This window comes from Hylobates moloch, unplaced genomic scaffold, assembly GCF_009828535.3.
Source record: "Hylobates moloch isolate HMO894 unplaced genomic scaffold, HMol_V3 SCAFFOLD_1, whole genome shotgun sequence".
In the NCBI taxonomy this organism is placed as follows: Eukaryota; Metazoa; Chordata; class Mammalia; order Primates; family Hylobatidae; genus Hylobates; species Hylobates moloch.
Window position 1 is genome coordinate 72168215 of NW_026652276.1, and position 23994 is coordinate 72192208.

General features: G+C 41.0%; 1 protein-coding gene across 1 annotated transcript in view; it reads right to left on the reverse strand.

The window, feature by feature from the left end:
- MYO3B (myosin IIIB) overlaps window positions 1–23994 on the reverse strand; it is a 476027-nt gene that overhangs the window by 318672 nt on the left and 133361 nt on the right. Inside the window, exon 8 of the mRNA XM_058435743.1 lies at window positions 17522–17587. Within this exon, the coding sequence (XP_058291726.1) occupies window positions 17522–17587 (66 nt within the window). The remainder of the gene's footprint in view (window positions 1–17521; window positions 17588–23994) is intronic.

Here is a 23994-nt window from a genome sequence, read left to right on the forward strand (position 1 = left end):
ATATGCAGTATGAAGACTATGAGGAAATCCTGTCTATCCCAAATGAGTAAACAATAGTATCCTAGAACCAGCATGCATAAGCTTACTAGACATTATTGTTACATTTTCAGGAATTCTGTGAACTGGTTGATATCAGATTGATAGCTTGAAATTGGCTATGGTGGGAATATTTACACCATGAAAATGAGTAAACACTGAAAATCAGCCCCACTCCCACCCCTACCCGCAACCAGCCAGTTTAAACATTTACCAGCACGCCACTGCTTGTGTACTGGAAATCTTGGGAAAAACTGACTGCCTGATAATTCAAAAGCACGGTCATATAGGTAGAAATCTCTTTTTACCAACCTTTTCCTCCAATGCTTTTTTTCCTCATTTCCTGCCTTCTGTTAGATTAAATTTTTTGTAGACTCTTTTTTCTTTTGGTTTAGAAACTAGACATTGTTTTTCTATAGTTTTAACATATTTGCTTAACTACAAATTAGTTCAACATGTTTGCTTAACTATAAATTTTCCAGTAGTTCTATTCCCTTTCTGAGTACAAAAACCTATGCGTGCCTAGGCCGGGCACGGTGGCTCACACCTGTAATCTCAGCACTTTGGGAGACCAAGGACGGTGGGTCATCTGAGATCCGGAGTTTGAGACCAGCCTGGCCAACATGGTGAAACCCCATCTCTACTAAAAATACAAAAATCAGCCAGGTGTTGTGGCACGCACCTGTAACCCCAGCTACTCAGGAGGCTGAGGCAAGAGGATCGCTTGAACCTGGGAGGCGGAGGTTGCAGTGAGCCAAGATCATGCCACTGCACTCTATCCTGGGCAACGGAGCGAGACTCCATCTCAAAAACAACAACAAAAATCCAAACAAACAAAAACAACCTATGCATGCCTAAATCACACACTGGACGCTGTCCCTGCCCCAAATGTATGATTAGAGTTAGTTTTTACATATTTTATCCCAAATTGTTTTCCTTCTTACAGTTAGTAGTTACCTACATTAATCTAGACTATTCCATGAATTTAGTTTCATTTCAAATGAATTTATGCTTCATTCATTGTTTTGATGGGTTGTCTTCCTCAGCTTTAGATTTATTCATGTATTTTGAAATTTCAGTTGGCAGGCTCACTGAAAGGGTGAGGAGGAAGAGGATTTTGTTTTCTCTCTCCCTCTCACTTCCCCTGTGCCCACCCTCCTATTCTAATAATGTTATGGTTATGTCTACTTGGCTCTCTGGGTCTCTAGCCCAGAGCCAGGTTTTAGAATGGCATTTTGTACTGCTGTCCCATGGTCTTATTGGGCATATGGAAGAGCCTATGACTGTGGCAGCCACAGGCCTGGCTGCTTATATATCCTTCTACCACCCTCAGCCAGAAGGTGGCTAAAAGTCATAGTCCTAGGTGATGGTCAGCATCACCCCAGACGATGGAGAACATGTGGAAGAAATTGCTGTAGTTAGAGTACAGGATCACATAATAACCCCTCCCCTACCCCATTCTTTTTCCCAGACGATTTTGATCAGCCTAAAGGAACCACCTCATTTACTGGCTTCAAGTAGGAGTCCCAACTCTGAATCCTATCTTGTTTGGAGCCCTGTTAGTCTTTTTACCCACAGGAGCTACCACTGCTCTTGATACCTGCAGACCTGTGACTTCAGCCCAGCTGAGCACTTCATGTTTTTGTTCCATTCTCATTCATCACAATGAATATTCTGAATATAACTTCCTTCCTTCCTTCCTCCCTCCCTCCCTGCCTTCCCTTCCTCCCTGCCTTCCTTCCTTCCTCCCTCCCTCCCTCCCTGCCTTCCCTTCCTCCCTGCCTTCCTTCCTTCCTCCCTCCCTCCCTGCCTTCCCTTCCTCCCTGCCTTCCTTCCTTCCTCCCTCCCTCCCTGCCTTCCCTCTTCCTTCCTCCCTTTTTTCTTTTCTCCCTTCCTCCTTCCCTCCCTGCCTTCCCTTCCTTCCTGCCTTCCTTCTTCCTTCCTCCCTTTTTTCTTTTCTCCCTTCCTTCCTTCTTAATATGTTTTTAGCCTTTTCTTTATGTATTTGGCCTATCGATATCATGTGTTTGGAAAAGTATAAACTTTAGGCATCACCTTTACAGAAAATATCTTCCATGGAAACATCTAAAGGCAAAAATCCTTCAAATTCAAATTTATCCAATCATTTCTTCTGCTTACTACCATCCTAAATCATTTTTCTTTAGTAAGATCTATTAGTGTGAAGCTATTAAGCTATTAATGTATGTATCATATTAATGTATTAAGATAGTAAGGTACGTGGCCAAAATTAACATCTGTGAGACGTGCCCCTAATCTTTTTCTCCCCCTGCCAACACCTTGATTTTAACCTAATTTCATTTTACAGTGAGGAAGTAAAGTTGCATTCATAGGCCTTGAACTTTTCCACATCTTGATTTTTACCCATCATCTCTGCATATTTCCCAAAGGCAGCCTTCAAATGGTGATGTTTCTTGTAATCCAGAGTTCAGAAGTGGCTTCTCTTCAACCTTTCTGTGGAATTCTAAACCACGTGATAAAGGAGCTGGTGGTGGGAAATAAGGGAAGGCGGGGATGAAGAGGAATGGGCAGAAGTTTTTGGAGAGGAATAACCACTGAGATTGCCAGGGAAGATTCATTTTGACATTATTTTCATGTATTCAATGCAATCAAAAAAGAACCCACAGCTAACCACGTAGCTATCAATTTAACAATCCTGTTTCTTCTTACAGTTAAAATTTCAGTTTTTGGGAGGTTGAGGCGGGCGGATCACTTGAGCCCACAAGTTGGAGACCAGCCTGGGCAACATGGCAAAACCCAGTCTCTACGAAAAATACAGAAAATTAGCTGGGTGTGCACGTGCCTGTAATCCCAGCTACTTGGGAGGCTGAGGTGGGAGGCTGAGGTAGGAGGATTGCTTCACCCTGAGAGGTGGAGATTGCAATGAACCGAGATTGCGCCACTGTACTCCAGCCTGGGCAACAGAGCGAGACACTATCTCAAAGGAAAAAAAAAATGTTCAGTTTTGTTCTGGGATACTGTATGTATATTGGGAAAAGAAGGTGTATCTGACTACTTTTGCCACCCCTTATTCTCTTCCTTAGCATTATGTTTGTCATTTGGAGAGATTGTCCAAAGATCATGAGTTCTAACATCCAACTTCTAACTAGGTACATTATATAAGGTGCATAATATTTTTCTTTCTTTCTTTTTTTTTGAGACAGGGTCTCATTCTGTCACCCAGGCTGGAGTAATCTAGTGGTGCAATCTCAGCTCACTGCAACCTCCACCTCCCGGATTCCAGTGATCTCCTGCCTCAGCCTCTCAAGTAGCTGGGATTACAGGCGCCCACTACCATGCCCGGCAAATTTTTGTATTTTTAGTAAAGACAGGGTTTCACCATGTTGGCCAGGCTGGTCTCAAACTCCTGACCTCAAGTGATCCACCCACCTCAGCCTCCCAAAGTGCTGAGATTATAGGCATAAGCCACCACACCCGGCCATGAGGTGCATAATTTTAAGAGTATAACTTCCTCTAAAGAATTCGTGGTTCTTCAAAAGGAATGTATATTTACTGAGTTCCTGCCATGTTCTAGGAACTGTGCTAGGTATTGGGGATATGAAGCAGTAAAGATACATTCTCTGCTCTCAAGGAATTTACAGTTTGAGTGGGGAGACAGACGTAGAAACAAATAATTCCAGGATGGCTTGACATGCTCCCTCTCTCCTCATTGTTATAAAGTTCTGTAAAAGGCACAACGCTGACATAAAAGCATGAAGGAAGGGGCCTCTGAGTCCTCCTGGGGAAGTCAGGGGAAGCATCACTTGTTCAGTTTTTCTAGAATGTGCAGGGAGTTTGGAGGAGAGAATGATGTTACATAGAAAGGGGCAGATCCTTCATGACCTTGTGTGTTAAAGAGTTTTAGTGCACCCTGTAAGCACTGGGAAGACACAGAATAATTATGAGTAGGGCATGACTTGATCAGTTTAGGGATTCAGAAAGATCACACTGACTGTTTTGTGCAGGATAATTTGTGATGAGATCCAGGGAGAGTATTATGCAAGCTGCTGCTCTAGTTGGAGCAGAGATCTGAATCATCACCCAGAAACACCTGGCCCCTATAAGATGGAATGTTCTGGGTAGCCAGAAAAAGCCAGATAACAAAACTACTACCCCAAATTAGAAGTGGATTAGGGAGAGCACATATACTAAGCTATAGCCAGCTCTCCTACATCTAGAGCCTGTGGGTGCTTTGGCCTCATGCATCAGGAGGGCAGAAGACCATGTCCAAACACTCCATATCCAGGGAGAGGGAGAGCACCTGATATCTTAGCAGTGTGGTCATCCATGTCACCATGTGGAGAATGACAGAGAGAAATGGAGGAGGTGTCTGAGTAGCCAGACTTGGGTTTTCTTCATATTTCCAGGTGAAAGAGGTACAAAGGATGTTGATATTCTGCCTCAAAATATACACAATAGGGGTTGGGTGTGGTAACTCACACCTGTAATCCCAGCACTTTGGGAGGCCGAGGTAGGAGGATCACCTGAGGTCAGCAGTTTGAGACCAGCCTGGCCAACATGATGAAATCTCGTCTCTACTAAAAATACAAAAAATAGCCGGGCGTAGTAGCAGGTACCTGTAATCCCAGCTACTTCGGAGGCTGAGGCAGGAGAATCGCTTGAACCCAGGAGGCAGAGGTTGCAGTGAGCCGAGATTGTGCCACTGTACTCCAGCCTGGGTGGCAGAGCGAGACTCCATCTCAAAACAACAACAACACAATATTATCTAGCCATAAAGAGGAATGAAATACTGATACATGATACTGATACATGGATGAACTTCAAAAACATTAAATTTTGCTTTAATTTTTTCACAGAAATAATGTCTTGCTATGTTGCCCAGGCTGGTCTCAAACTCTGGGGCTCAAATGATCCGCCCACCTTGGCCTCCCAAAGTGCTAGGTGTGAACCACTGCACCTGGCCAAAAATATTATACTAAGAAAAAGGAGTCACCTATTGTATGATTCCATTTATATGAAATATCCAAAATAGGTAAATCTAGCAGATTGCTGTTTGTCAGGGGCTGGAGGGGAGAAGGAAATGAGGAGTAGCTGTTTAATGGATGTGGGGTTTCTTTGTGGCGTGATGAAAACATTCTGGAAGTAGATCAAAGTCGTGGCTGCACACATTGTGAGTGTACTAAATACCACTGAATTGTTCACTTTAAGATGGTTAATATTTTATATGAATTTTACCTCAATTAAACACACATATTCACACATGCACACTCTAGCATCATGAGCGTCAGAGCACATGTTAAAATATCTCACAGACCTGGTGTTAAATGATAGCTCTGCCAGCTGTGAGGCCTAAAGCCCATCACTTGATTTCTTTTTATTTGTTTTCGAGACAGTCTCACTCCATCACCCAGGCTGGAATGCAGTGGTAGATCTTGGCTCACTGGAACCTCAACCTCCCGGGTTCAAACAGTTCTCATGCCTCAGCCTCCCAAGTAGCTAGAATTGCAGGCGCATGCCACCACACCTGGCTAAGTTTTGTATTTTCAGTAGAGATGGGGTTTCACTGTGTTGGCCAGGCTGGCCTTGAACTCCTGACCTCAAGTGATCTGTCTGCCTCAGCCTCCCAAAGTGCTGGGATTACAGGCGTGAGCCACCACACCTGGCCCCCCATCACTTGATTTATAAGAGACTCAGCTTCCTATCTGAGTAGTGACCTACTTCATATGGCAGCAGTGAGGATTCATTGAAATCATGCAAGTAAAGTGCACTTCACCATGTCAGATGCATAGCGTCTGACAGTAAGCTTTAAATAAATCCTACTGTTAATATTATTATCTGTACTCCTCACACAGACAACTCCGAATTTATTCAACTACTTTTATTTTAGCTCTCAGGTATTTTTAGGCTACAGCTGATTTAGTTGAATGTATGCCAATTTGCTTTCTTTGGCTAAATGAATTTTGCCATGAATAAAGATGTTCACATAACAAAGAACTTGGCCGTAATTAAAAAGAAATGTAAACTGTAGGTCCACAAAAGTATGAGCTACAATGACTCCAGTTCAGACCCATAGTAAATGGCACTAAGCGATCATGATGCTCTATCCTAGATGCAGTGTCAGAATCCTCCTTAACACAGCATTGCAGGGAGGTGATCAGTTGGTCAGTGCTGGGATGCAAGATGACACTAATTGGCCATCTCATTGTATAATTTGTTCCTCATGGAGAGATACTTGTTACCAAGAAATCTTACTGTACAGTATATATTTAGTTCCTGAAGTCCTCTATAAAGGCCAGCAAATCATTGACGATTCCAGAAATTCCCCACTTTTACTACTGTGCAGTTGGTTCAGGAGGAGGAATTTAACATAAACCCTTATGATACATATTTGAACAAAAAATAAAATGAAAGAGAGAAAAAGGAAGGTAGGGAGGGAAGAAAATACACTATGGTTTTATGGTTTCATATTAATACTCGACATCGTAGTGATTGTTTTATGGTGTCATATTAATACTTCATATTGTAGTGATACTCTACAACAGGGGTGTCCAATCTTTTGCCTTCCCTGGACCACACTGGAAGAATTGTCTTCGACCACACATAAAATACACTAACACTAACAATAGCTAATTAGCTTTAAAAAAAATCACGAAACAAAATCTCATAGTGTTTTAAGAAAGTTTACAAATTTGTGTTGGGTCACATTCAAAGCTGTCCTGGGTAGCATGAGAACCATGGGCTGAGGATTGGACAAGCTTGCTCTACAATATTCAAAGGTACACTTGATCCTCACTGGTAGGTGGGTGAATATTACTATCCCACAGCTTACGAAACAAAGTCTTGGAAGATCAAATGCCTTAAGGTCCTGTAACTACCCAGTCGTGGAGTGTATTAATTTCCTAGGGCTGCTATAATAAAGTATCACAAACCAAGTGACTTAAACAACAGACATTTGTTGTCTCCAGTCTGAGGGACAGACTTCCAAGATCAAGATGTCGGCAGGCTATTCTCCCTCTGGAAGAACTAGGGAAGGATCTGTTCCAGGTCTCTCTCCTAACTGCTGGTAGTCCTTGGCCTGAGACAGCATAACTCCAGTCTTCACATGATCTTATCTGTTTGTCTGTGTACACATTGCCCCATTTTAAAATACACCAGTCATACTAGATTGGGGCCCCTCCTACTCCAGTATGACCTCATCTTAACTAATTACATCTGTAATGGCCCCATTTGAGATATTGAGGATGAGAACATCAACATATGAATTTTGAGGGGACACAATTTGACCCATGACATGGGGTATTGAAGCCAGGCTTTCTGTATGTGTGTGTGAAGCACTGCTTGAGCCAGAGGGTTCAAGCTTTGGGCCTCTTTTAAAGGCAAAAATTCTCATTATTCACTAAAATGTGGGCTTTTAAATAAAACTATTATTTCAAAAAATCATTAAATAGCCCTTCATACTAAAAATAAATTATGAGATTTCCCCCTCCATTCACTAACATGGTATGACAGCTAATTATTATGCATTTGATGACTCTAGAAAGTTCTGAATTAAAATACTAAGAAGGCAGTGGAAGCCACACATATGCCCAAAAGCACATAAGACCAAGAGAATCTATGATGACTTGTTATATCTAAATTTTCTGTTATAAATTTTTAATTCATTAAAACACACCCACACCTATACCCCTTTCTTCATTAGTGCCAAAGGGCTATGTCTGTTATTTTTATCCCTGCCAGAAATCATCACTGGGCTGAAAGAATGTAGTACTGGTGACATGAGCCTGCATTTCCATTTTTAATTAAAATTCTAACTGACCCAGAGCCAGACTCCCTTCTGCACCAGAGCCTGTGGAAGCGCCACAGTGGAAGCAGCAGAGACTGGAAGAGCAGGCAAGAAGCTGGGAGCTTTGCACTGAACCAGGAAGACATCACAGCTCTTAGGCGAAGACTCGGAAAGGTGTCAACACGGCCACACTATTGCTCCCACCTTGTCCTTACTTTCCTCGTCTCTCCCCACAGGCCACAGATCAGCCCTGGGGTTCAGAGGGATCCTGACGGCTACTCCTCAAGATCCTCTCTGTTGTGGTTCATCCCCCCCGGGCCCTACAGTTTCTCCTTCCTGACTCTTACATTTCTTTGGATGGCATCACTATTGTGAGTTATAGTGTTCATCACTGTCGTTTGATACTGCTCATTTGATAATACTATTCTCAGCACTAGTATTTGCTGAGCTTTCATTCTGTATCTCACTTAATTCTCTCAGTCACCCTATAAAGTGTCATGATGCAGACTGCTTCCTGTCCATACACTCTCCCCTTTACTTAGGGATAGAGCCCCAGTAGTGACCTGGGTCCACTGCTGCCCAGTCAAAGGACTGTATTTCTTAGCTTCCTTTGCAGCTAGGTGTGGCCATGTGATAAAGTTGTAGCCAATGATACGTTGTGTGAAACTGCCAGAGAGCCTTCCTGCCCCCCACCCCTCCCCGCTCCGAGACGGAGTCTTTCTCTGCCACCCAGGCTGGAGTGCAGTGGTGTGATCTCAGCTCACTGCAACCCCTGCCTCCTGGATTCAAGCAATTCTCCTGCCTCAGCCTCCCAAGTAGCTGGGATTACAGGTGCCCACCACCACACCCGGCTAATTTTTGTATTTTTAGTAGAGATGGGGTTTCACCATGTTGGCCAGGCTGGTCTTGAACCCTGGACCTTGTGATCCACCTGCCTCGGCCTCCAAAAGTGCTAGGATTACAGGCATGAGCCACCGTGCCCGGCCCAGAGAGTCTTAAAGTAAGGAGACTTGCATTTTTCTCTCTTTCTCTCTAACTAAAATAAGTATGTGAATGTCAGAGTTCCAGCAGCCATCTTAGCCCATGAGGTCCCATGGAATGGAAATCATATTTAGTGGGGCAGCCTGAGGGCAGGAGCCCAGGTGGCTGCCATGTGGCCCTGCCACACCAGCCGTACATATGTGGCCTAACTCCCAGCTGATTTCACGTGAGGGAAAAATAAAAGCCTAACTCTTTAAAGCCACTGTTTTTTGGGTTTTCTATTACATACAGACTTGATCTTAATCCCAACTAGTTATTATTATAGAAGTATTATTATTCTCATTTTGCAGATGAGGAAATTGAGGCTCAGAAAAGTTAAGTGACTTGTTCAAGGCCAAAAATCTAATTAGCAGTGCTAGAATACAATTTGACTTTAGATCCTATGCTCTTTATCTCTCCAATATATATTTTCAAAAAGGCCCTGTTTCCATGCTGAAAACACTGGAGTCATGTTTAACTCTTCTCTCTCTGTAGTACCTGTCTCCTCCCATAGTTAGCTGCCAAGCACTGTGGATTCTGCCTCTCAGGGTCCAGACACCCATTTTCCTTCCCACTGTTCCTTCCCCATGGAGAAGCCTGTGGCTGGCTGACAGCAGAGAGAGATGCTCACCTTGGAGAAGGTGTTACCTGGGCCAGGTGGGGAAGGTAGGGTTGTTTGCAGAGCAAAGAAGTGAAGGTGAGCCTGAGTTGACTTTTTTTTTTTTAAACAGGTCTCTCTTCATCATTCAGGCTAGAGTGCAATGGCACAATTAGCTCACTATAACCTCAAACTCCTGCGCTCAGGGGATCCTCCTGCTTCAGCCTCCTTGGTAGCTGGGACTATATAGGCACACACCACCATGCCTGGCTAATTTTAAATTTTTTATAGAGACAGGGTCTCACTTTGTTGCCCAGGCTCAAACTCCTGGTTTCAAGTGATCCTCCCACCTCAGCCCCTCAAAGTGCTAGGATTACAGTCATAAGCCTACCACATCCGGCTTGACTCTGTCTTGACTCCTGTTGCAGCCAATTCTTTCAGGTTGAGGGAACTGTTGCCATTGAGAAGGGGTGGAGAGGCGTGTGTGTGTGTGTGTGTGTGTGTGTGTGTGTGTGCTAGAGGCCCGAACTGTGGAAGTAAGTGAGCTGAAGTCTAAATAAAGAGACAGTGGACAACAGATTGAAACAGCACATTGGTGTCAAAGAAGAGAAAGTCATTGCCACTTTCAAAACACAGTTTCAGAATAGCAGCACAGACCAAATGCAAAGGGTAATAAAAATAATCTCTACTGCTGGTTGAGCGTGAACTCTGGAACAAGTTTTCTGGGGTTCAAATCCCAGCTCCACCACTTACTAGCTATGGTCTTGGGACTCTTGGCCTCTTTTTACCTTAATTTCTAAAAAATAAGAATATTAGAACTACTTCATAGAATTATGAGGATTAAGTAAATTATACAACACGTAGAGAACAGTGCCTAGCATAAGAGTTACATATGTTAATTATTATTATTATTTGTCAAGTGCTACATATACATTATGTAATTTAATCCTCACAGCGATACTACTCTCAGCCCCAATTTGACAACTGAGGCCCGGCAGTCAGACAGGTTAAATATCTTTTCCAAGATTACACAGCCAGTAAGTGACACAGCTGGATACACATGCTACAGCACTGCTCTTCCACAGCTGCCTCTTCCTGGTGACGATCTAGGCGGCACTCTGAGGAGAGGCGAATGTGTGAGCCACCACCTCCAGGCACGAGCACACAGACAATGCAGCACTCACCCTCACTTTCTATTATTTCAATTACAGAGTCTTTTTGATTCACAGTATGAAAATCAAGTGTAATTTTTTTAAAAGAAGAAAGAAAAGCCAATATGGAGAAAATGGTACAGACATAATTTAATGAATCCACAGCAGCTACAAAAGTCAGCTAATATAATGTGTCACAAGCACTAACATAAAATCTATGACATATGCCATAGATCTGGTTTCTCACAAGATCTAAACCCAGCATCTGTCAGGAAATAAACAGGATATACTGACAACAGTCTAGACTACCCACATTACTATGCCTTTTTCTTATTTTGTATGAGGCTAAACCTTCATTTCTCTCACATTGCCATGGTTCCTGAGAAGACAGGATATATTCCTAGTATATTCCAGGTATATGTGGGTACCATGTTTCAAACTTCAAGTCACACTCAGCTGCTTCCTGGTTTACACTATGAGAAAATCAGATTTTATCAGGTGACTTTATAAGTAGGGTATAAGTGAGATCGAATCAGGCCCTTGGTGTGTTTAGATGATCTATTAGGTAATCTAAATTAGACGCTCTTCAGGGAGATATAACCTTGAAATTCACACATAGCTTTATTTGTTCTTCTCATGAAAAACAAAATCCCAATATTTCAAAATAAGAAAGGATTTGAGTTGCATTTATAAGTATATTGATCAATATATGTTAAGTGAGGAGTGGATAATTTGGGGGGGTTAACTTATTTTTTGTGTTAATTTTGAGCTTCTCCATGAGTTTTTATTAATTCACTAATTCCCTGTAGCTCAAGAGATGCTAATTAATTCAAGAAATCATAATAGCTAATCATTGGCTAAATAAATCTAAAATGGAGAGAGTCTGTCACTAGAGATACCACTGCTCATTTTAATTAAAATTATGAATTTGTGAAGTAATGTAAATAAAGGTTATTGTATCCTTCTACTCTAGGAAGTATTAACCCTTTGTATGGCCTCCTGAGAATCTGACAAGACTCAAATAGCCAAGAATATCTGTGGAACTTAATCACTGCGTTACAATATTTATCACTGCAAGTGTGTTGTTCATTGACACTCTAAAGCCATGTGGAATTAAGCAGCCTTGAAACACAAGATGGAGAAAGGCTAAGAGCTGAGAATTGTTGCCTTCAGGGAAATACAATCAATGTCAAGCAAACAACCACCCCAAAATGGTTAGCTTTATCAGCATTCAGGCCTACAGTGAAAGCAAATGTTCCAGATCTGAGTTTCAATTTTTAAAGAATAAACATATGCAAATGACCATTAGTCTTAGTAGTTTTATGGCTCAGAGTGATCTTATCTTGTTAACATTCAGGGCAACTGCTTATACCCATTTGAATGTCATTTAGAGGGCTAGGAAAGGCTGCTTCAACATTTGATGGCTAAATGGCAGGGCTCAGCCACAATGCTCACTCTGGGAAATGAGAAATAGACACACCAGTATGCTAGATGCTGATGCATTTCAGAAAATGCTACCCCAAAATATGGCCCCTCAGCATACTGAGTATTTTAAGCAGAAGACAATTAAGAAAACCAAAAAAACAGAAAGGCCCCTCTGACCTTCTCCCATCCCCTCTCTCTTGAAGATCCTCATGTGACAGGTGACCTGCTGTATAATCAGAAGGAAGAAATGTTACACAGAGAGGCTGAGAAGAATCTGAGGACTTGCTAAGTTTTCCCCAGTTTATTACCATTAGTTCATATGCCTTTTTTGTTCAATCATACTTCTATACAACTGTCCATCATTCATTAAACCTAACCACAAAAGTAGTTTTCACTCAGTTTTTGAGTGAAGGCTCCTGTGTCACATAAAACTTACATTAAATAAATTTGTTCCACTTTTCTCTTGTTAATCTGTCTTTTGTTATAGAAACGTCAGCCATTAACCTCACAGTAGGTGAGGAAAAGATATTACTTTTTCTCTCCTGTACTACCCAAGCCAGCCACCTCAAGAAAGAACAGTTCATGTGCAGGTGACCATATAGTTCAAGTCATCATTAAATCCAAAGCTGAGCATCCGTGATGCTATTGGTGGAATTGCCCTTGACCAAGAGAAATCTATCTTGATTGTCTCAATAATCGGCTCAAGGGCCATTGATGATGAGGTCCTAAATTTAATTCCTAATAAAACCCCTAAAGTTTTAGAGGCAAAATGAGAAAGCATAGCTCACAAATACCTTGTGACCAATGACTTGGAAAGTATTTTTGTAGTTGATTTCAAAGACCTGAAATTAGTTTGAACTTAAAAAGAAAAGTGACATCCATTAGGACCAAGGTGAAGTTGACAAAATGAAAATTATTTTTATCTTATCAAAAGGCTACTTCTGAATGGAGCCTCCTGACAAAGCAGAAGTCTGGCTGGTACTTGAACCAGATAAACTTGTTATGCAAATAGCTTTAGTCATAGGGGAAAGGGCTGATAATGAAATCTCTACAAAGCCAACCACACATTATAGAGGTGACAAAACACATCAAGCAGGGTCCTAGCATATGGATAAAAAGCAGTGCAGAATTTATGTGAGCATTGCATTTAATTTATCATAACTAAGCTGTCAGGAATCATGCTTTGACAAACACATAACTAATGAATATAAATGAATCAATTATCACTAACAACCAAAGCTTCAGAACCAAACAAGCTGATGCTTCTTTTAAAACCCCCAAACAGGTTTACTAATAGTATTTTAGACTTTTAGATGTTTTAAAAAATCTCTCTTACTATCTCCAAATTAAGGAGGCTGGAAATACATCTGAAACACGGTAAGCCACATCCGCAGTGCTCCTGCTTTCCTACCTTCCTGGCCCTCCTACACGTGTATGCACGTGCACACACACACACCCCTGTGCCCTGTCTACATAGCTATAATCACTAGGCTGCAGCCAGACCAGCTTGTTCAGATCCCCGCAGCAGTCGATATGAAATCTTTTGGTGGATAGTGACCAGCATGGAGTAAAAAAGACCTAGAGTATTGAATCGACTCTGTTACGGCTCAGTAGTCACATGAGGACAAAGTATTAAAGGTCTTAAAGCCATTAAGGAACTTTTAGTCCTATCTATTCTTTAAAGAGAAACAGTTAGATTTACTATGTCTTGGTCTACGAAGGAAACTGAAGCAATTATCTGTATAATTCAGGTTAAAAGAAACTTTTCCTAAAATTACTAGATAATCATCTTCTCCAGCCCAATCCCTCCAATAATGAAAAGCTTATAATCTGAAGGTCTTAATCCTCCATCTTTCTTTCCCTTGACTCCTAATACAAGCAAGATAAGTATAAAAACAAACTAAGGCTCTCTCTTTAAACAGACATTTCAAACCCAGTGAATATCATTGTTTATATTGAATTAGAGATTTGAATAAATATAATGCATGGCATTTGGTCAAACTGTATTTGATAGGCTGAGTAATGGCAGCCTAGTGTCAGCAGTCTCCTCTACAGAATGAAAGGATATTATTTGGGGCTAGGCTCAGTGGCTCACACCTGTAATCCCAGCACTTTGGGAGGCTGAGGTGGGCAGATCACTTGAGGTCAGGAGTTCAAGACCAACCTGGCCAACATGGCGAAACCCCATCTCTGCTAAAAATACAAAAACTAGCTGGTCCTGGTGGCACACACCTGTAATTCCAGCTACTTGGGAGGCTGAGGCACAAGAATCATTTGATCCCAGGAGGCCGAGGTTGCAGTGAGCGAAGATCATGCCACTGCACTCCAGCCTGGGCAACACAGTGAGACTCTGTTTCAAAACAAACAAAAAAAAAGAAAGTATATTATTTGGGAATGGTGGGCAGGCTTCTATTTAAAGATATATAATATAATAATCAGTCCCCAAATTTGAGAAACATTCCCAAAAATATTGCAGAAGAATTTACGGTTGAAGAACCTAAGACGTTATGGGAAAACAGGATTGGAGGGCTGAGGTCAATAAGGAATCTATAAACACCTATTATATAAAATTTGTCACTAATAAAAAAACTGTAAAGACAACTCATTAAACAAAAAGAAGACTGATGACATATTTCCATCTTAAACTAGTAATAAACCACATAATTACTTAATTTCTAATTGCCTTCCTGATTCATTATAAACTTTCCAGACTCTCCCTCCCCTGCAATTTCAACAGGATGCTTTTTGCTTTGCTCCTGACAGTATGCAAACTCAAAGGCATTGTTTTCTGCGTTTAGCCCTCCATTCTAGTATTCAAGACCTTTTGCAACTCAGAATGAGTGCATCTGAAAGTCTCAGAATTGGGAAAAACATAGCAGATTTGAATTGGCATATAATAGGATTTGCCATAAGGAACTATCAGTATTAGGGAGGAATTTCTGCATAGTTGACCCTTGAAGAACATGGATTTTAACTGCACGGATGCACTTACAAGTGGATTTTTTTCCACCTCTGCTAACCCTGAGACAGCGGAACCAACCTCTCCTCTTCTTCCTCCCCCTCAGCCTATTCAACGTGAAAAAGATGAGGATGAAGACCTTTATTATGATCCACTTCCAAGTAATGAACAGTAAGCACGTTTCTCTTCCTTATGACTTTCCTAATAATATTTTCTTTTCTCTAGCTTACTTTATTGTAAGAATACAGTATATAATACATATAATGCATAAAATATGTATTAATCAACAATTTATGTTATCAGCAAGGCTTCCAGTCAACAGTAAGCTCTCAGTAGTTAAGGTTTTGGAGAGTCAAAAGTTATAGGCAATCTTTGAGTTCACAAGGTGGGGGGTAGTCAGCACCCCTAACCCCTGCATTGTTTAAGAGTCAACTGCATTGTGTACAGTCCAATCTCTGTCATCAATTATGTACCTTTATTCTCAAATCCATCCAAGGAATACCGTGCTTAGTTTATGATTACAAACATACTCTTGAAAAAGTATGCATAAGCCAAAGTTTTGTGAGTCAAATCACATTTTTAGAGGCATCAGGAGAGTTTGGTATGGGAAGGCGTATTAGTGAATATGTAATGGATTTTTCTAGGACAACAGCTTAGACAAGGTCAGTCAAGGGTATCTGTGTGCAGCAATGAAATGAAAAGGAAAAACCTTTGGATCCAGGCTTTACCAGCAAAATTAGCGGAACCTTAGCTCCCAGATTTCTTTCCTTGGGGTGGTCTGAAATGCGGTCCCAAGCTACCAGCATGTCTTCAGCCCTTTAGTTCCCTCTACCTACTCTTTTGGGTCCCAAACCTCTGGAAGTCGCTCTTCCACTGCTCTTATGTGAGCATCATCCCTCCTACAAGTATCTGTTTTTCCTCTCAACATGGCCTGACACCATCACCTTTGACCTGTGGCTGTTCCTAGTGCATTCTGCAGCCAGGACAAAAATGTCAACACGGGGCTAAAGGGGCAACGAGATAACCTCCACCCCTGACCTTCAACTTCATGGTCATGTTCTAACACAGTCTTTTTTAGTAGGGGTCTTTGAGTTCTTTTCCACTGCCCTTTCCTGAGGAACATGGCAAAAGTCCAGGAGGGATAGGACAAGCAAACAAATTCAGGGACCCTGAACTATACTACATTTGAAATTAAAATGAAAGTGAAACACAGGTTCATAGCTGTTTACACAAACCCCCTGGAGCCAAATGTATTTTGGAATTCAGAACTTTATCGAATTTTGGAAAGGTAAACTGGTACATTTACTGTATATTATGTAACAGCCCTAGCAGGATCTGGGGCAGCATACTATAACCAAACAAATATATCTGCTGCCAAACACATGAATATTCACATCAAGTAAGATAAATAACAACTATAAATAGCCTCACAGTTAAGGTCATATGTTACCATCAAATCAGTTCACGTAAGGTTAGGTTTTGCTGCTAAATGACTCAACTACAAAAGAACTTTTATCTTTCGGAGCTGTTTGGATTTTGGAATTATGGATAAGAGATTGTTGATCTGTATTGTGATTTATTAAGGAAGATGATCAAAAGACCCACTTTGCTTTATTGCCTGGCTTCTTTGTGAAAGCTAAGTTTGCACAGAGGCATAAATTAGAAAAATTTGTGTTGACCCTCGCCCACTTCTTATTTATCAGCTATTTTGGTCACTTCTTTTCTCCTCCCACGACCTCTGAACACCTTGTTTCATATACTAGATCCCACAGTACTTCTTCCAAGCTCCTGTGCCTTGGTATGGTTGGTAATGCCTGGTCTAGATTCCTGTCCCCTCAATTCACCAGGTCCCTAGCTTGGGGCCTTGTAACCTCCTCCAGTAGTCTGAGTATCTTTCTCAGACTTAGGACCAGTGTGGTCCAAAAGCCCATGACCCCAGCACTGAGCCACTGTTGGTTTCACTGTTGATTCTGCTCCTGTCTGAGTCCCAGTAATACTTGCCTAGTGACATAGCTCCTACCAGGTATGTCACACCATCATCTTGGCCTTCATTTTGTTCCTCATACCTTGAGCCTTGGCTGCGATACCTTACCTTGGTACCCCAGGCCTGAGATTCTACTTTGTCCCTCAATCATCTTGGAAACTGAACCTTTGTTCCCATGCCACAGATCCTAGAGCAAGCCCAACTTTCACACTGCAAAAACTCTGTTGGAGGCTGCTACCTTCTGTCTTCTCTTTGGTCCTAGTGTGGGCATCAGATTTTTAGATGTTTCATCTCTCCCCATTAAACATGACAAGTTGTCAATATTTGCCCTAAGACAAAGTAGGTTCTCAGATAAATGTGACCCATATGATAAGAAGGACTTATTACAACTGAGAGTCAAATGGAATGCCTTACATTTCACATCTTGCAAAGGCATCTTCTATCATTTACTAGAACAAACCCTGAGTCATAATGTGCTAACAGGCATAACAACCCCTAGTGCCAAGTAAATTCCACAGCCTGGATTTCTCCAATCACTGTTCAAGGCCTTGCTAGATAGGCAATTTTTAGTGGAAGAAATACTCACTGTGAAATAAAGTGGTTGAATTCTTCACACCATTTTTCTGGATGAAGTAAAGTAGGTGGAGGATTTCTGAAAAAACAACAGCAATTTTTTCTTAAAAAAGAAGAGTTTCATTAAAGGCAAAATATTAACTTGTTTTTATTGATATCATTCTAAATAGCTCTAATAAAATCTGTTTGTTCTCACATGAGAGTCATTTTTTAGTGGTAGATTATAAAGTGCCAACCCCTATTCCTGTAGTCATTCATTTTCATTGACTGAAGACCTACTATGTCCCTGGCCTTCTCAGGACCTGTGAAAGTTACAAAGATCAGGAACATTCTTCCAGAAGCAGACACCCTAATGAGGGGTGAGGCAAGCACACAAACTACTATAACAGAGCTGAGGATTATTAGTGCCATAAGAAAGCTATAAACATAGTGCTAGGGGCTTTAGTGAAATAGACTTTTAATTGTACAGGATTTTCAGATCATTATGGTACCATTTGAATTAATTATGTGATGCATTTAAAGTATACTTATAAATTCATAGTCATATTTTTAACGATTTCCTATGTATCAACTTCTGCAATAAGCACTGGAGAAAGTCAAACAGTCAAAACACGTCCCAGACTCCATGAAGATCCTGGGTAGAGAAGGAGACAGACGTATACCATACCTAATAATTGGAGGTCCAAGAGAATGAGAGAATGGCAGAAAGAACTTTAGGTAAGCAGACCACCTCCTGGTGAGAGGGCAAAAAAAAAGGGGGGGTGAGGGATGGGGGAAGGGCCCTGAATTTGACTGAATACCCCAAAGAGATCTGATTTCAAAACAGAAGTGACTGTATTACCTTTAATTGATGAGACTTTTTTCTAGCAATACACGGAACTAGGGGCTTGTCGGCAACTCAAGTTCAGAAAATGAAAAAAGTGACAGTTCTGCACACCTGACTTATGGCTGTAAATTTAAAAGCCATCATATGTGATCCTTGTTTTTACCGGGATTCTAACTGCTTCCTAAAGCCATGGATTGCTCAGATTCAATAGGCAGAGGAATGGGAAGCAGCAAGAATTACCAGAAATAAATATATATCAGATAATGTGATCACAATTTGCCCCTCGATATCCATTATCTTCTCATTTCTTATGGTACAATTTTTATTTCAGCATACTGCTGCCATAATAAAGATTACAATTTCTTGAGTTCCTTACAGCTAGATGTGGTTCTGTGACCGAGTTCTAGTCAATGATATATAAATAGAATTATGATACGGTATTTCCAGAAAGTCTCCTTAAAAGAGGGGAGACATGCCATTCTTCTCTTGCCCCCTTCTTTCTTTTTAGAGCATGGGTATGATGGCTAGAGCTTGAGCAGCCATTGTGGACATCAGATGAACTTGAAAATGAAAACTATGAGCTGAATATGACAAAACAAACAGATAGAAAACTGGATTCATGATGACATTGCAAAGCTTCCAGACCAGCTCTAGTCTGCTTCCCCCTAATCTTCCTTACTAAGAGAGAGAAATAAACTTCCATCTTCTTCAAGCCACTGGTACATGCAGCTGAGTCTAATCCTCAGTCAGATAACCCTTCCGAGTATTTTCCTACCATATGATTAGAACATAATATGATAAGTGATATACTAGAAGCACAAGCACCATATGTGGGTAGAATAATTAAGATGCTGCTTACTCAATCTAGGGAGTCTCAAAAGACTTTATAAAGAAGATAAACTTGAGCTGGCTCCTGAAAATTCGATTGGATTTTTCAAGATAGAGGAGAGTGAAGCCATTTTAGGCTCAGAAAATAATATGTACCAAGACACAGGGATGTTAAAAAGCGTAGTAAGTCCAAAAAACCTAATTTGTTGAGGCTAGACTATATATGATCTTTTGGATCTGAAGAGAGAGCAGGGAGGAAGGATAAGGTGAGAAGGAAGAATGATTAGAGGAAGGAGATGATTTATCTGTTCTGCATATGAATTTAGTTACCCTTCATATCTTACAATTCAAAAACTTGTAAATTATCTGTGTATTACCCAGAAAGAATAGCAGTTAAATTTTTTCCCCCTTCTCCTGGATCAGAGACAAAGGAGGAGGCTGCCTCTTTATCTCATTCACTCCATTCAACAATATATGCCTTCATCTTTCCCTAGTACCATCATATAACTTCAGCTTCAACCCTAGTTTGGCTGAGCAGTTCTTACTGCCTGTGGCTATCTGAGGTTTTACATGGCCTGCCAGCTCACCTCTGTGGGCAGCTTTGGTGCTACATCTTTCAGTGAGTTGGTTATCCTAGATCATCTCTACAGTCCTTTCCAGGATGTGCACTTTCCTTGATCTTCTCAGGTTTCCTGATCACTCTGTCCTCACTAAGGTCAGTCCCACAGAGAAGAGCTGCTTAAGCAATCTACTGTCTAATAGACTTAATTCACTCCCAAAGCAGTTCACCATGACTAAGTCATTTGTAGACAGACTGAACAGATTTGACTGAAACGACACTAGTAGGCTCAACACTGGCCAGCCCAGCAGGGAAGGGGCGTCTCTCTTCCATAAGTAGAGAGTGACCTCGCAAGGGTCCAGTGAGAAATGGATGGTGAATATCCACTTTAGTATAGAGAACAATGTACCTTCCTGTTTTCAGTCTCTTTCTCAGCAGGAAATATGCACAAGGGGTATTGTTTAGTTGTTGGCCTGAAGAGAATGGCAGCAAACCACCACTCACCCAGGTCACCATCAACTCTCTATGGCTTCACATAAACACCACACAAGGAAACATCTTCTTTGAAGCCCAGCATCATAGAAAGTTGGTTAAGAGAACCTCATTTGATCCTGTAAATGTCCTGCCTTTCCTGGAGTTCATCCTACCTTGGTTCAGTAAAGCAAGATCTTGTGAAAGATTATTATCTGACATAATGAAAACCAAATGAATTTGAAGACTTTGCAGTACTTTGTTAGGACTGGCAATATAAATTCTAATTCTCTCACAACCCAGAAAAACACCAGTGAAGGGAAACCATGTAGGTTATTCTTTTGTTTCATTTGTGAGTGCTTCTCCCTCTGTTGCAGCTAGAATATTATTGAACCCAGAATCCTGTTTTTCTCCCTATTCTCTTCCCATTCCATACATTCACTGAGGGCTTACTGTATGTTGACAGCTTCCTAACATGCCTTGATTTCTTGTCTGCCTTTTAGCTGGTGCATCTGACTACTTACTAGATGGTTGCGTTTTGATTTCCCAGAGACATCTTAAGGTCAACATGTTCAAAACCAAACATCTTCCTTTCTTAAGGCTGCATCGCCCCCGGTTGTTGAAGTCAGAAACCTGGATTCTACATTCTCCCTTAACCCCATATCCAATTAAAGCAGGCAGAATAATGGCTCCCTCAAAGATGTCCGCATTCTAATCCTCAGAACCTATTAAATGCTACTTTATATGGTAAAGGGACTTTATTTGTGTAATTAAGGTAAAGATCCTAGAGACAGGAAGTTGTCTTGGATTACCTGGATGGGCCCAACTTAATCACATGAGTCTTTTAAAGTGGAAGAGGGAGGCAGAAAGAAAAAAGAAGAGGCAGGAGAGATTCAACGTATGAAAAGGACTTAACCCGTCATTGCTGCTTTCGAAAATGGAGGAAGTGGCCATGAGCCAAGGAATGCAGGCAGCATCTGGAAGATGGAAATGGGCCTCAGCTGATACCTAGCAAAGAAATGAGATCCTCAATTCTACAGAAGCAAGGAAATGAATTCTGCTAATAACCTGAATGAGCCAGAAAACAAACTTCCCCTAAGCCTTAAGAAAGCAGTACAGCCCTACTGACAACACTGATTTTAGCCCACTGAGACCCATGGCAGACTTCTAACTTAAAGAACCATAAGATAACAAATTTGTGTTGTTTTCAGCCTCTAAGTTTGTGGTGATTTGTTATGACAGTAATAGAAAACTAATATAACAATCAAATATCGAGTCTTCTCAGTTCTACTTCCTAAATCCCTAACTCATAACCTGTCCCCTCTTTCGCATCCTCGTCCAGTCACTCATCATCTCATACCAATACTACTCCAGTGTCCTCCTTGTTTTTCTCTTTCCCTCTACCTCATACCCCTCTAATCCATCTTGTACTTGGTAGCTAGAATTTCTTTATAACATACAAATATGATCTCATTGTTTCCTTGCTCAAAATTCTTCAGCAGATGCACACTGCCAGAATGATAAAATGTTAACTCCTTTGCATGATAGATACAAATGGTCTTGCCTGCCACCTACCTGTCTATTTGATTTCATCTTAAATCACTTGCTCACCAGATGCTGTAGCACTGTGCTGCACAGTACTTGTAGCTCCAAAACAGGTCCTATTATTTCATGCCTCAGGGCCTTTGCACATGATGTACCTCCAGTTTAGAATACTCTCCCTAATTTGTCCACCTGGCAGGCTCCTACTCATGTTTCATGTGTCTCTGTAGTGCCCAGCACAGAACTACTTGGTAAAGTTTTTGAATGAACGCACACAAACATATACATGTTGTAGGTAGGCCAAGAAATGGTGATAGGACAAAATATGACTTGGTCTTCAAAGTAGCATAAAATTAGACAAATATGGAACAGCTCTTTCGGATATGAGCACATTCCAACTACATTATTCACAGCAAGCAGGTTTGAAGAATAAAGGAGTATTGACTTGATTTGGATTTGAAAATATAAGCCTCATTCCTCTACTTTTGAAGCCCAAATGTCACCAGGTCCCTGAATATATATAACCAAAATGAGCAAATAAATCATGATTTAAACCTCACTGTAGACATTAACTGATGTCACGACCATTATACACACATACATGGTGGGTCAGAGACAGAAGGAGATGAATACCAATAACCATCATATGTTGAGTGCTTACTACCACAAAGCTTCATGCCAAGTGCTTCACATGTAGGTCAACTAAACGTTGCAATAATCCTATTAAATAGGAATTATCCCAGTTTCACAAGTGAAGAAAACGCAACTTAAAAGAAGAAATTTTCTAAAAAACATTCAGCAAAAATTGGAAGAACCGCGTTTTAAATTCAGGTATTTCTGTCTCCAATGCCCATATACCTCACTCTTTTCTGTATTTTATCTCGTGAAGAGTCCATTACTTTGGAAGATGAATTAAGAGAACATATATGCAAAAAAATGACAGAAAACCAATTAGCAAGCAATGCCTCAAGAAGGTGCAAAATTAAGCCCTCAAACATTAAAGCACACTCACCAAGGAGATGCTGAGTAAAAAATTTCTCAGTGAGGCAGAGTTAATTAAGAAAGGCTTCCTGAAAGCTGCGAATTTTAAAGCAGGACCTCTGTTCACAGAGGGGACATAAATCAGCTAACTAGGGGAGGAGGGTGTTAGGGGAGAAGGGGAATAACAGAGGAAGATAGAAAGAATGAAGTATAATAACTAAGAAACAATTGTTAACATCCAGTTAAACACTTAGGAATGTGTTAGAAAAACATTCCATTTACTTACTCATAAAAGCAAGAAAGCAAGACATTTGAGTGTAATTAACTGTTCTGATAGTATTAACTACAGCAACAGAGCTGCCATTCTGATTACAATCGGTAGATCCCATTAATAAAGTTGAATAGTTAGTTATGTGTCTGTGTCTCTCTATCTTGCCCCAGCTGTTCCTAAATTTGCTTTTCTCCCTAAGTCACATCTTACCTGTTCAAAATTAATTATTTTTAAAAGTTCACATTTAATTGTAATACATGATTCATCTCAGTGTAAGAAACATTCCCTGGCCGGGTGCAGTGGCTCACCCCTGTAATCCCAGCACTTTGGGAGGCCAAGGCAGGCAGATCACTTGAGGTCAGGAGTTCGAGACCAGCCTGGCCAACATGGTGAAACCCCATCCATAGTAAAAAAATAAAATAAAAATAAAAAAATACAAAAATTAGCCGGGTGTGGTGGCCTGCGCCTGTAATCCCAGCTACTCAGGAAGCTGAGGCAGAAGAATCACTGGAACCTGTGAGGTGGAGGTTGCAGTGAGCCAAGATGGTGCCACTCCACTCCAGCCTGGCGACAGAGAAAAAAAAAAATCCCCAATACTGGAATGTAGAGAATAAAAAGCAAAATTCCTCCTCATTATAGAGTCTACTCCCCATTATCAGTATGGGTTGTATTCTTTTAGACCTTTTATTACATGCATTTGTAGTATCTGCTATAAGTATTACATATATATACACACACACACACACACTGTCTCTGCTGTAAGTAAATGTTACAATATAAATTGGATGATATATTAATTTTTTTTTTTTTTTGAGACAGAGTCTCGCTCAGTTGCCCAGGCTGGAGTACAATGGAGCGATCTTGGCTCACTGCAACCTCTGCCTCTGAGGTTCAAGTGATTCTCCTGGCTCAGCTTCCCAAGTAGCTGGGATTACAGACACCTGCCATCATGCCCAGCTAAATTTTGTAGAGACAGTGTTTCACCATGTGGGCCAGGCTGGTCTTGAA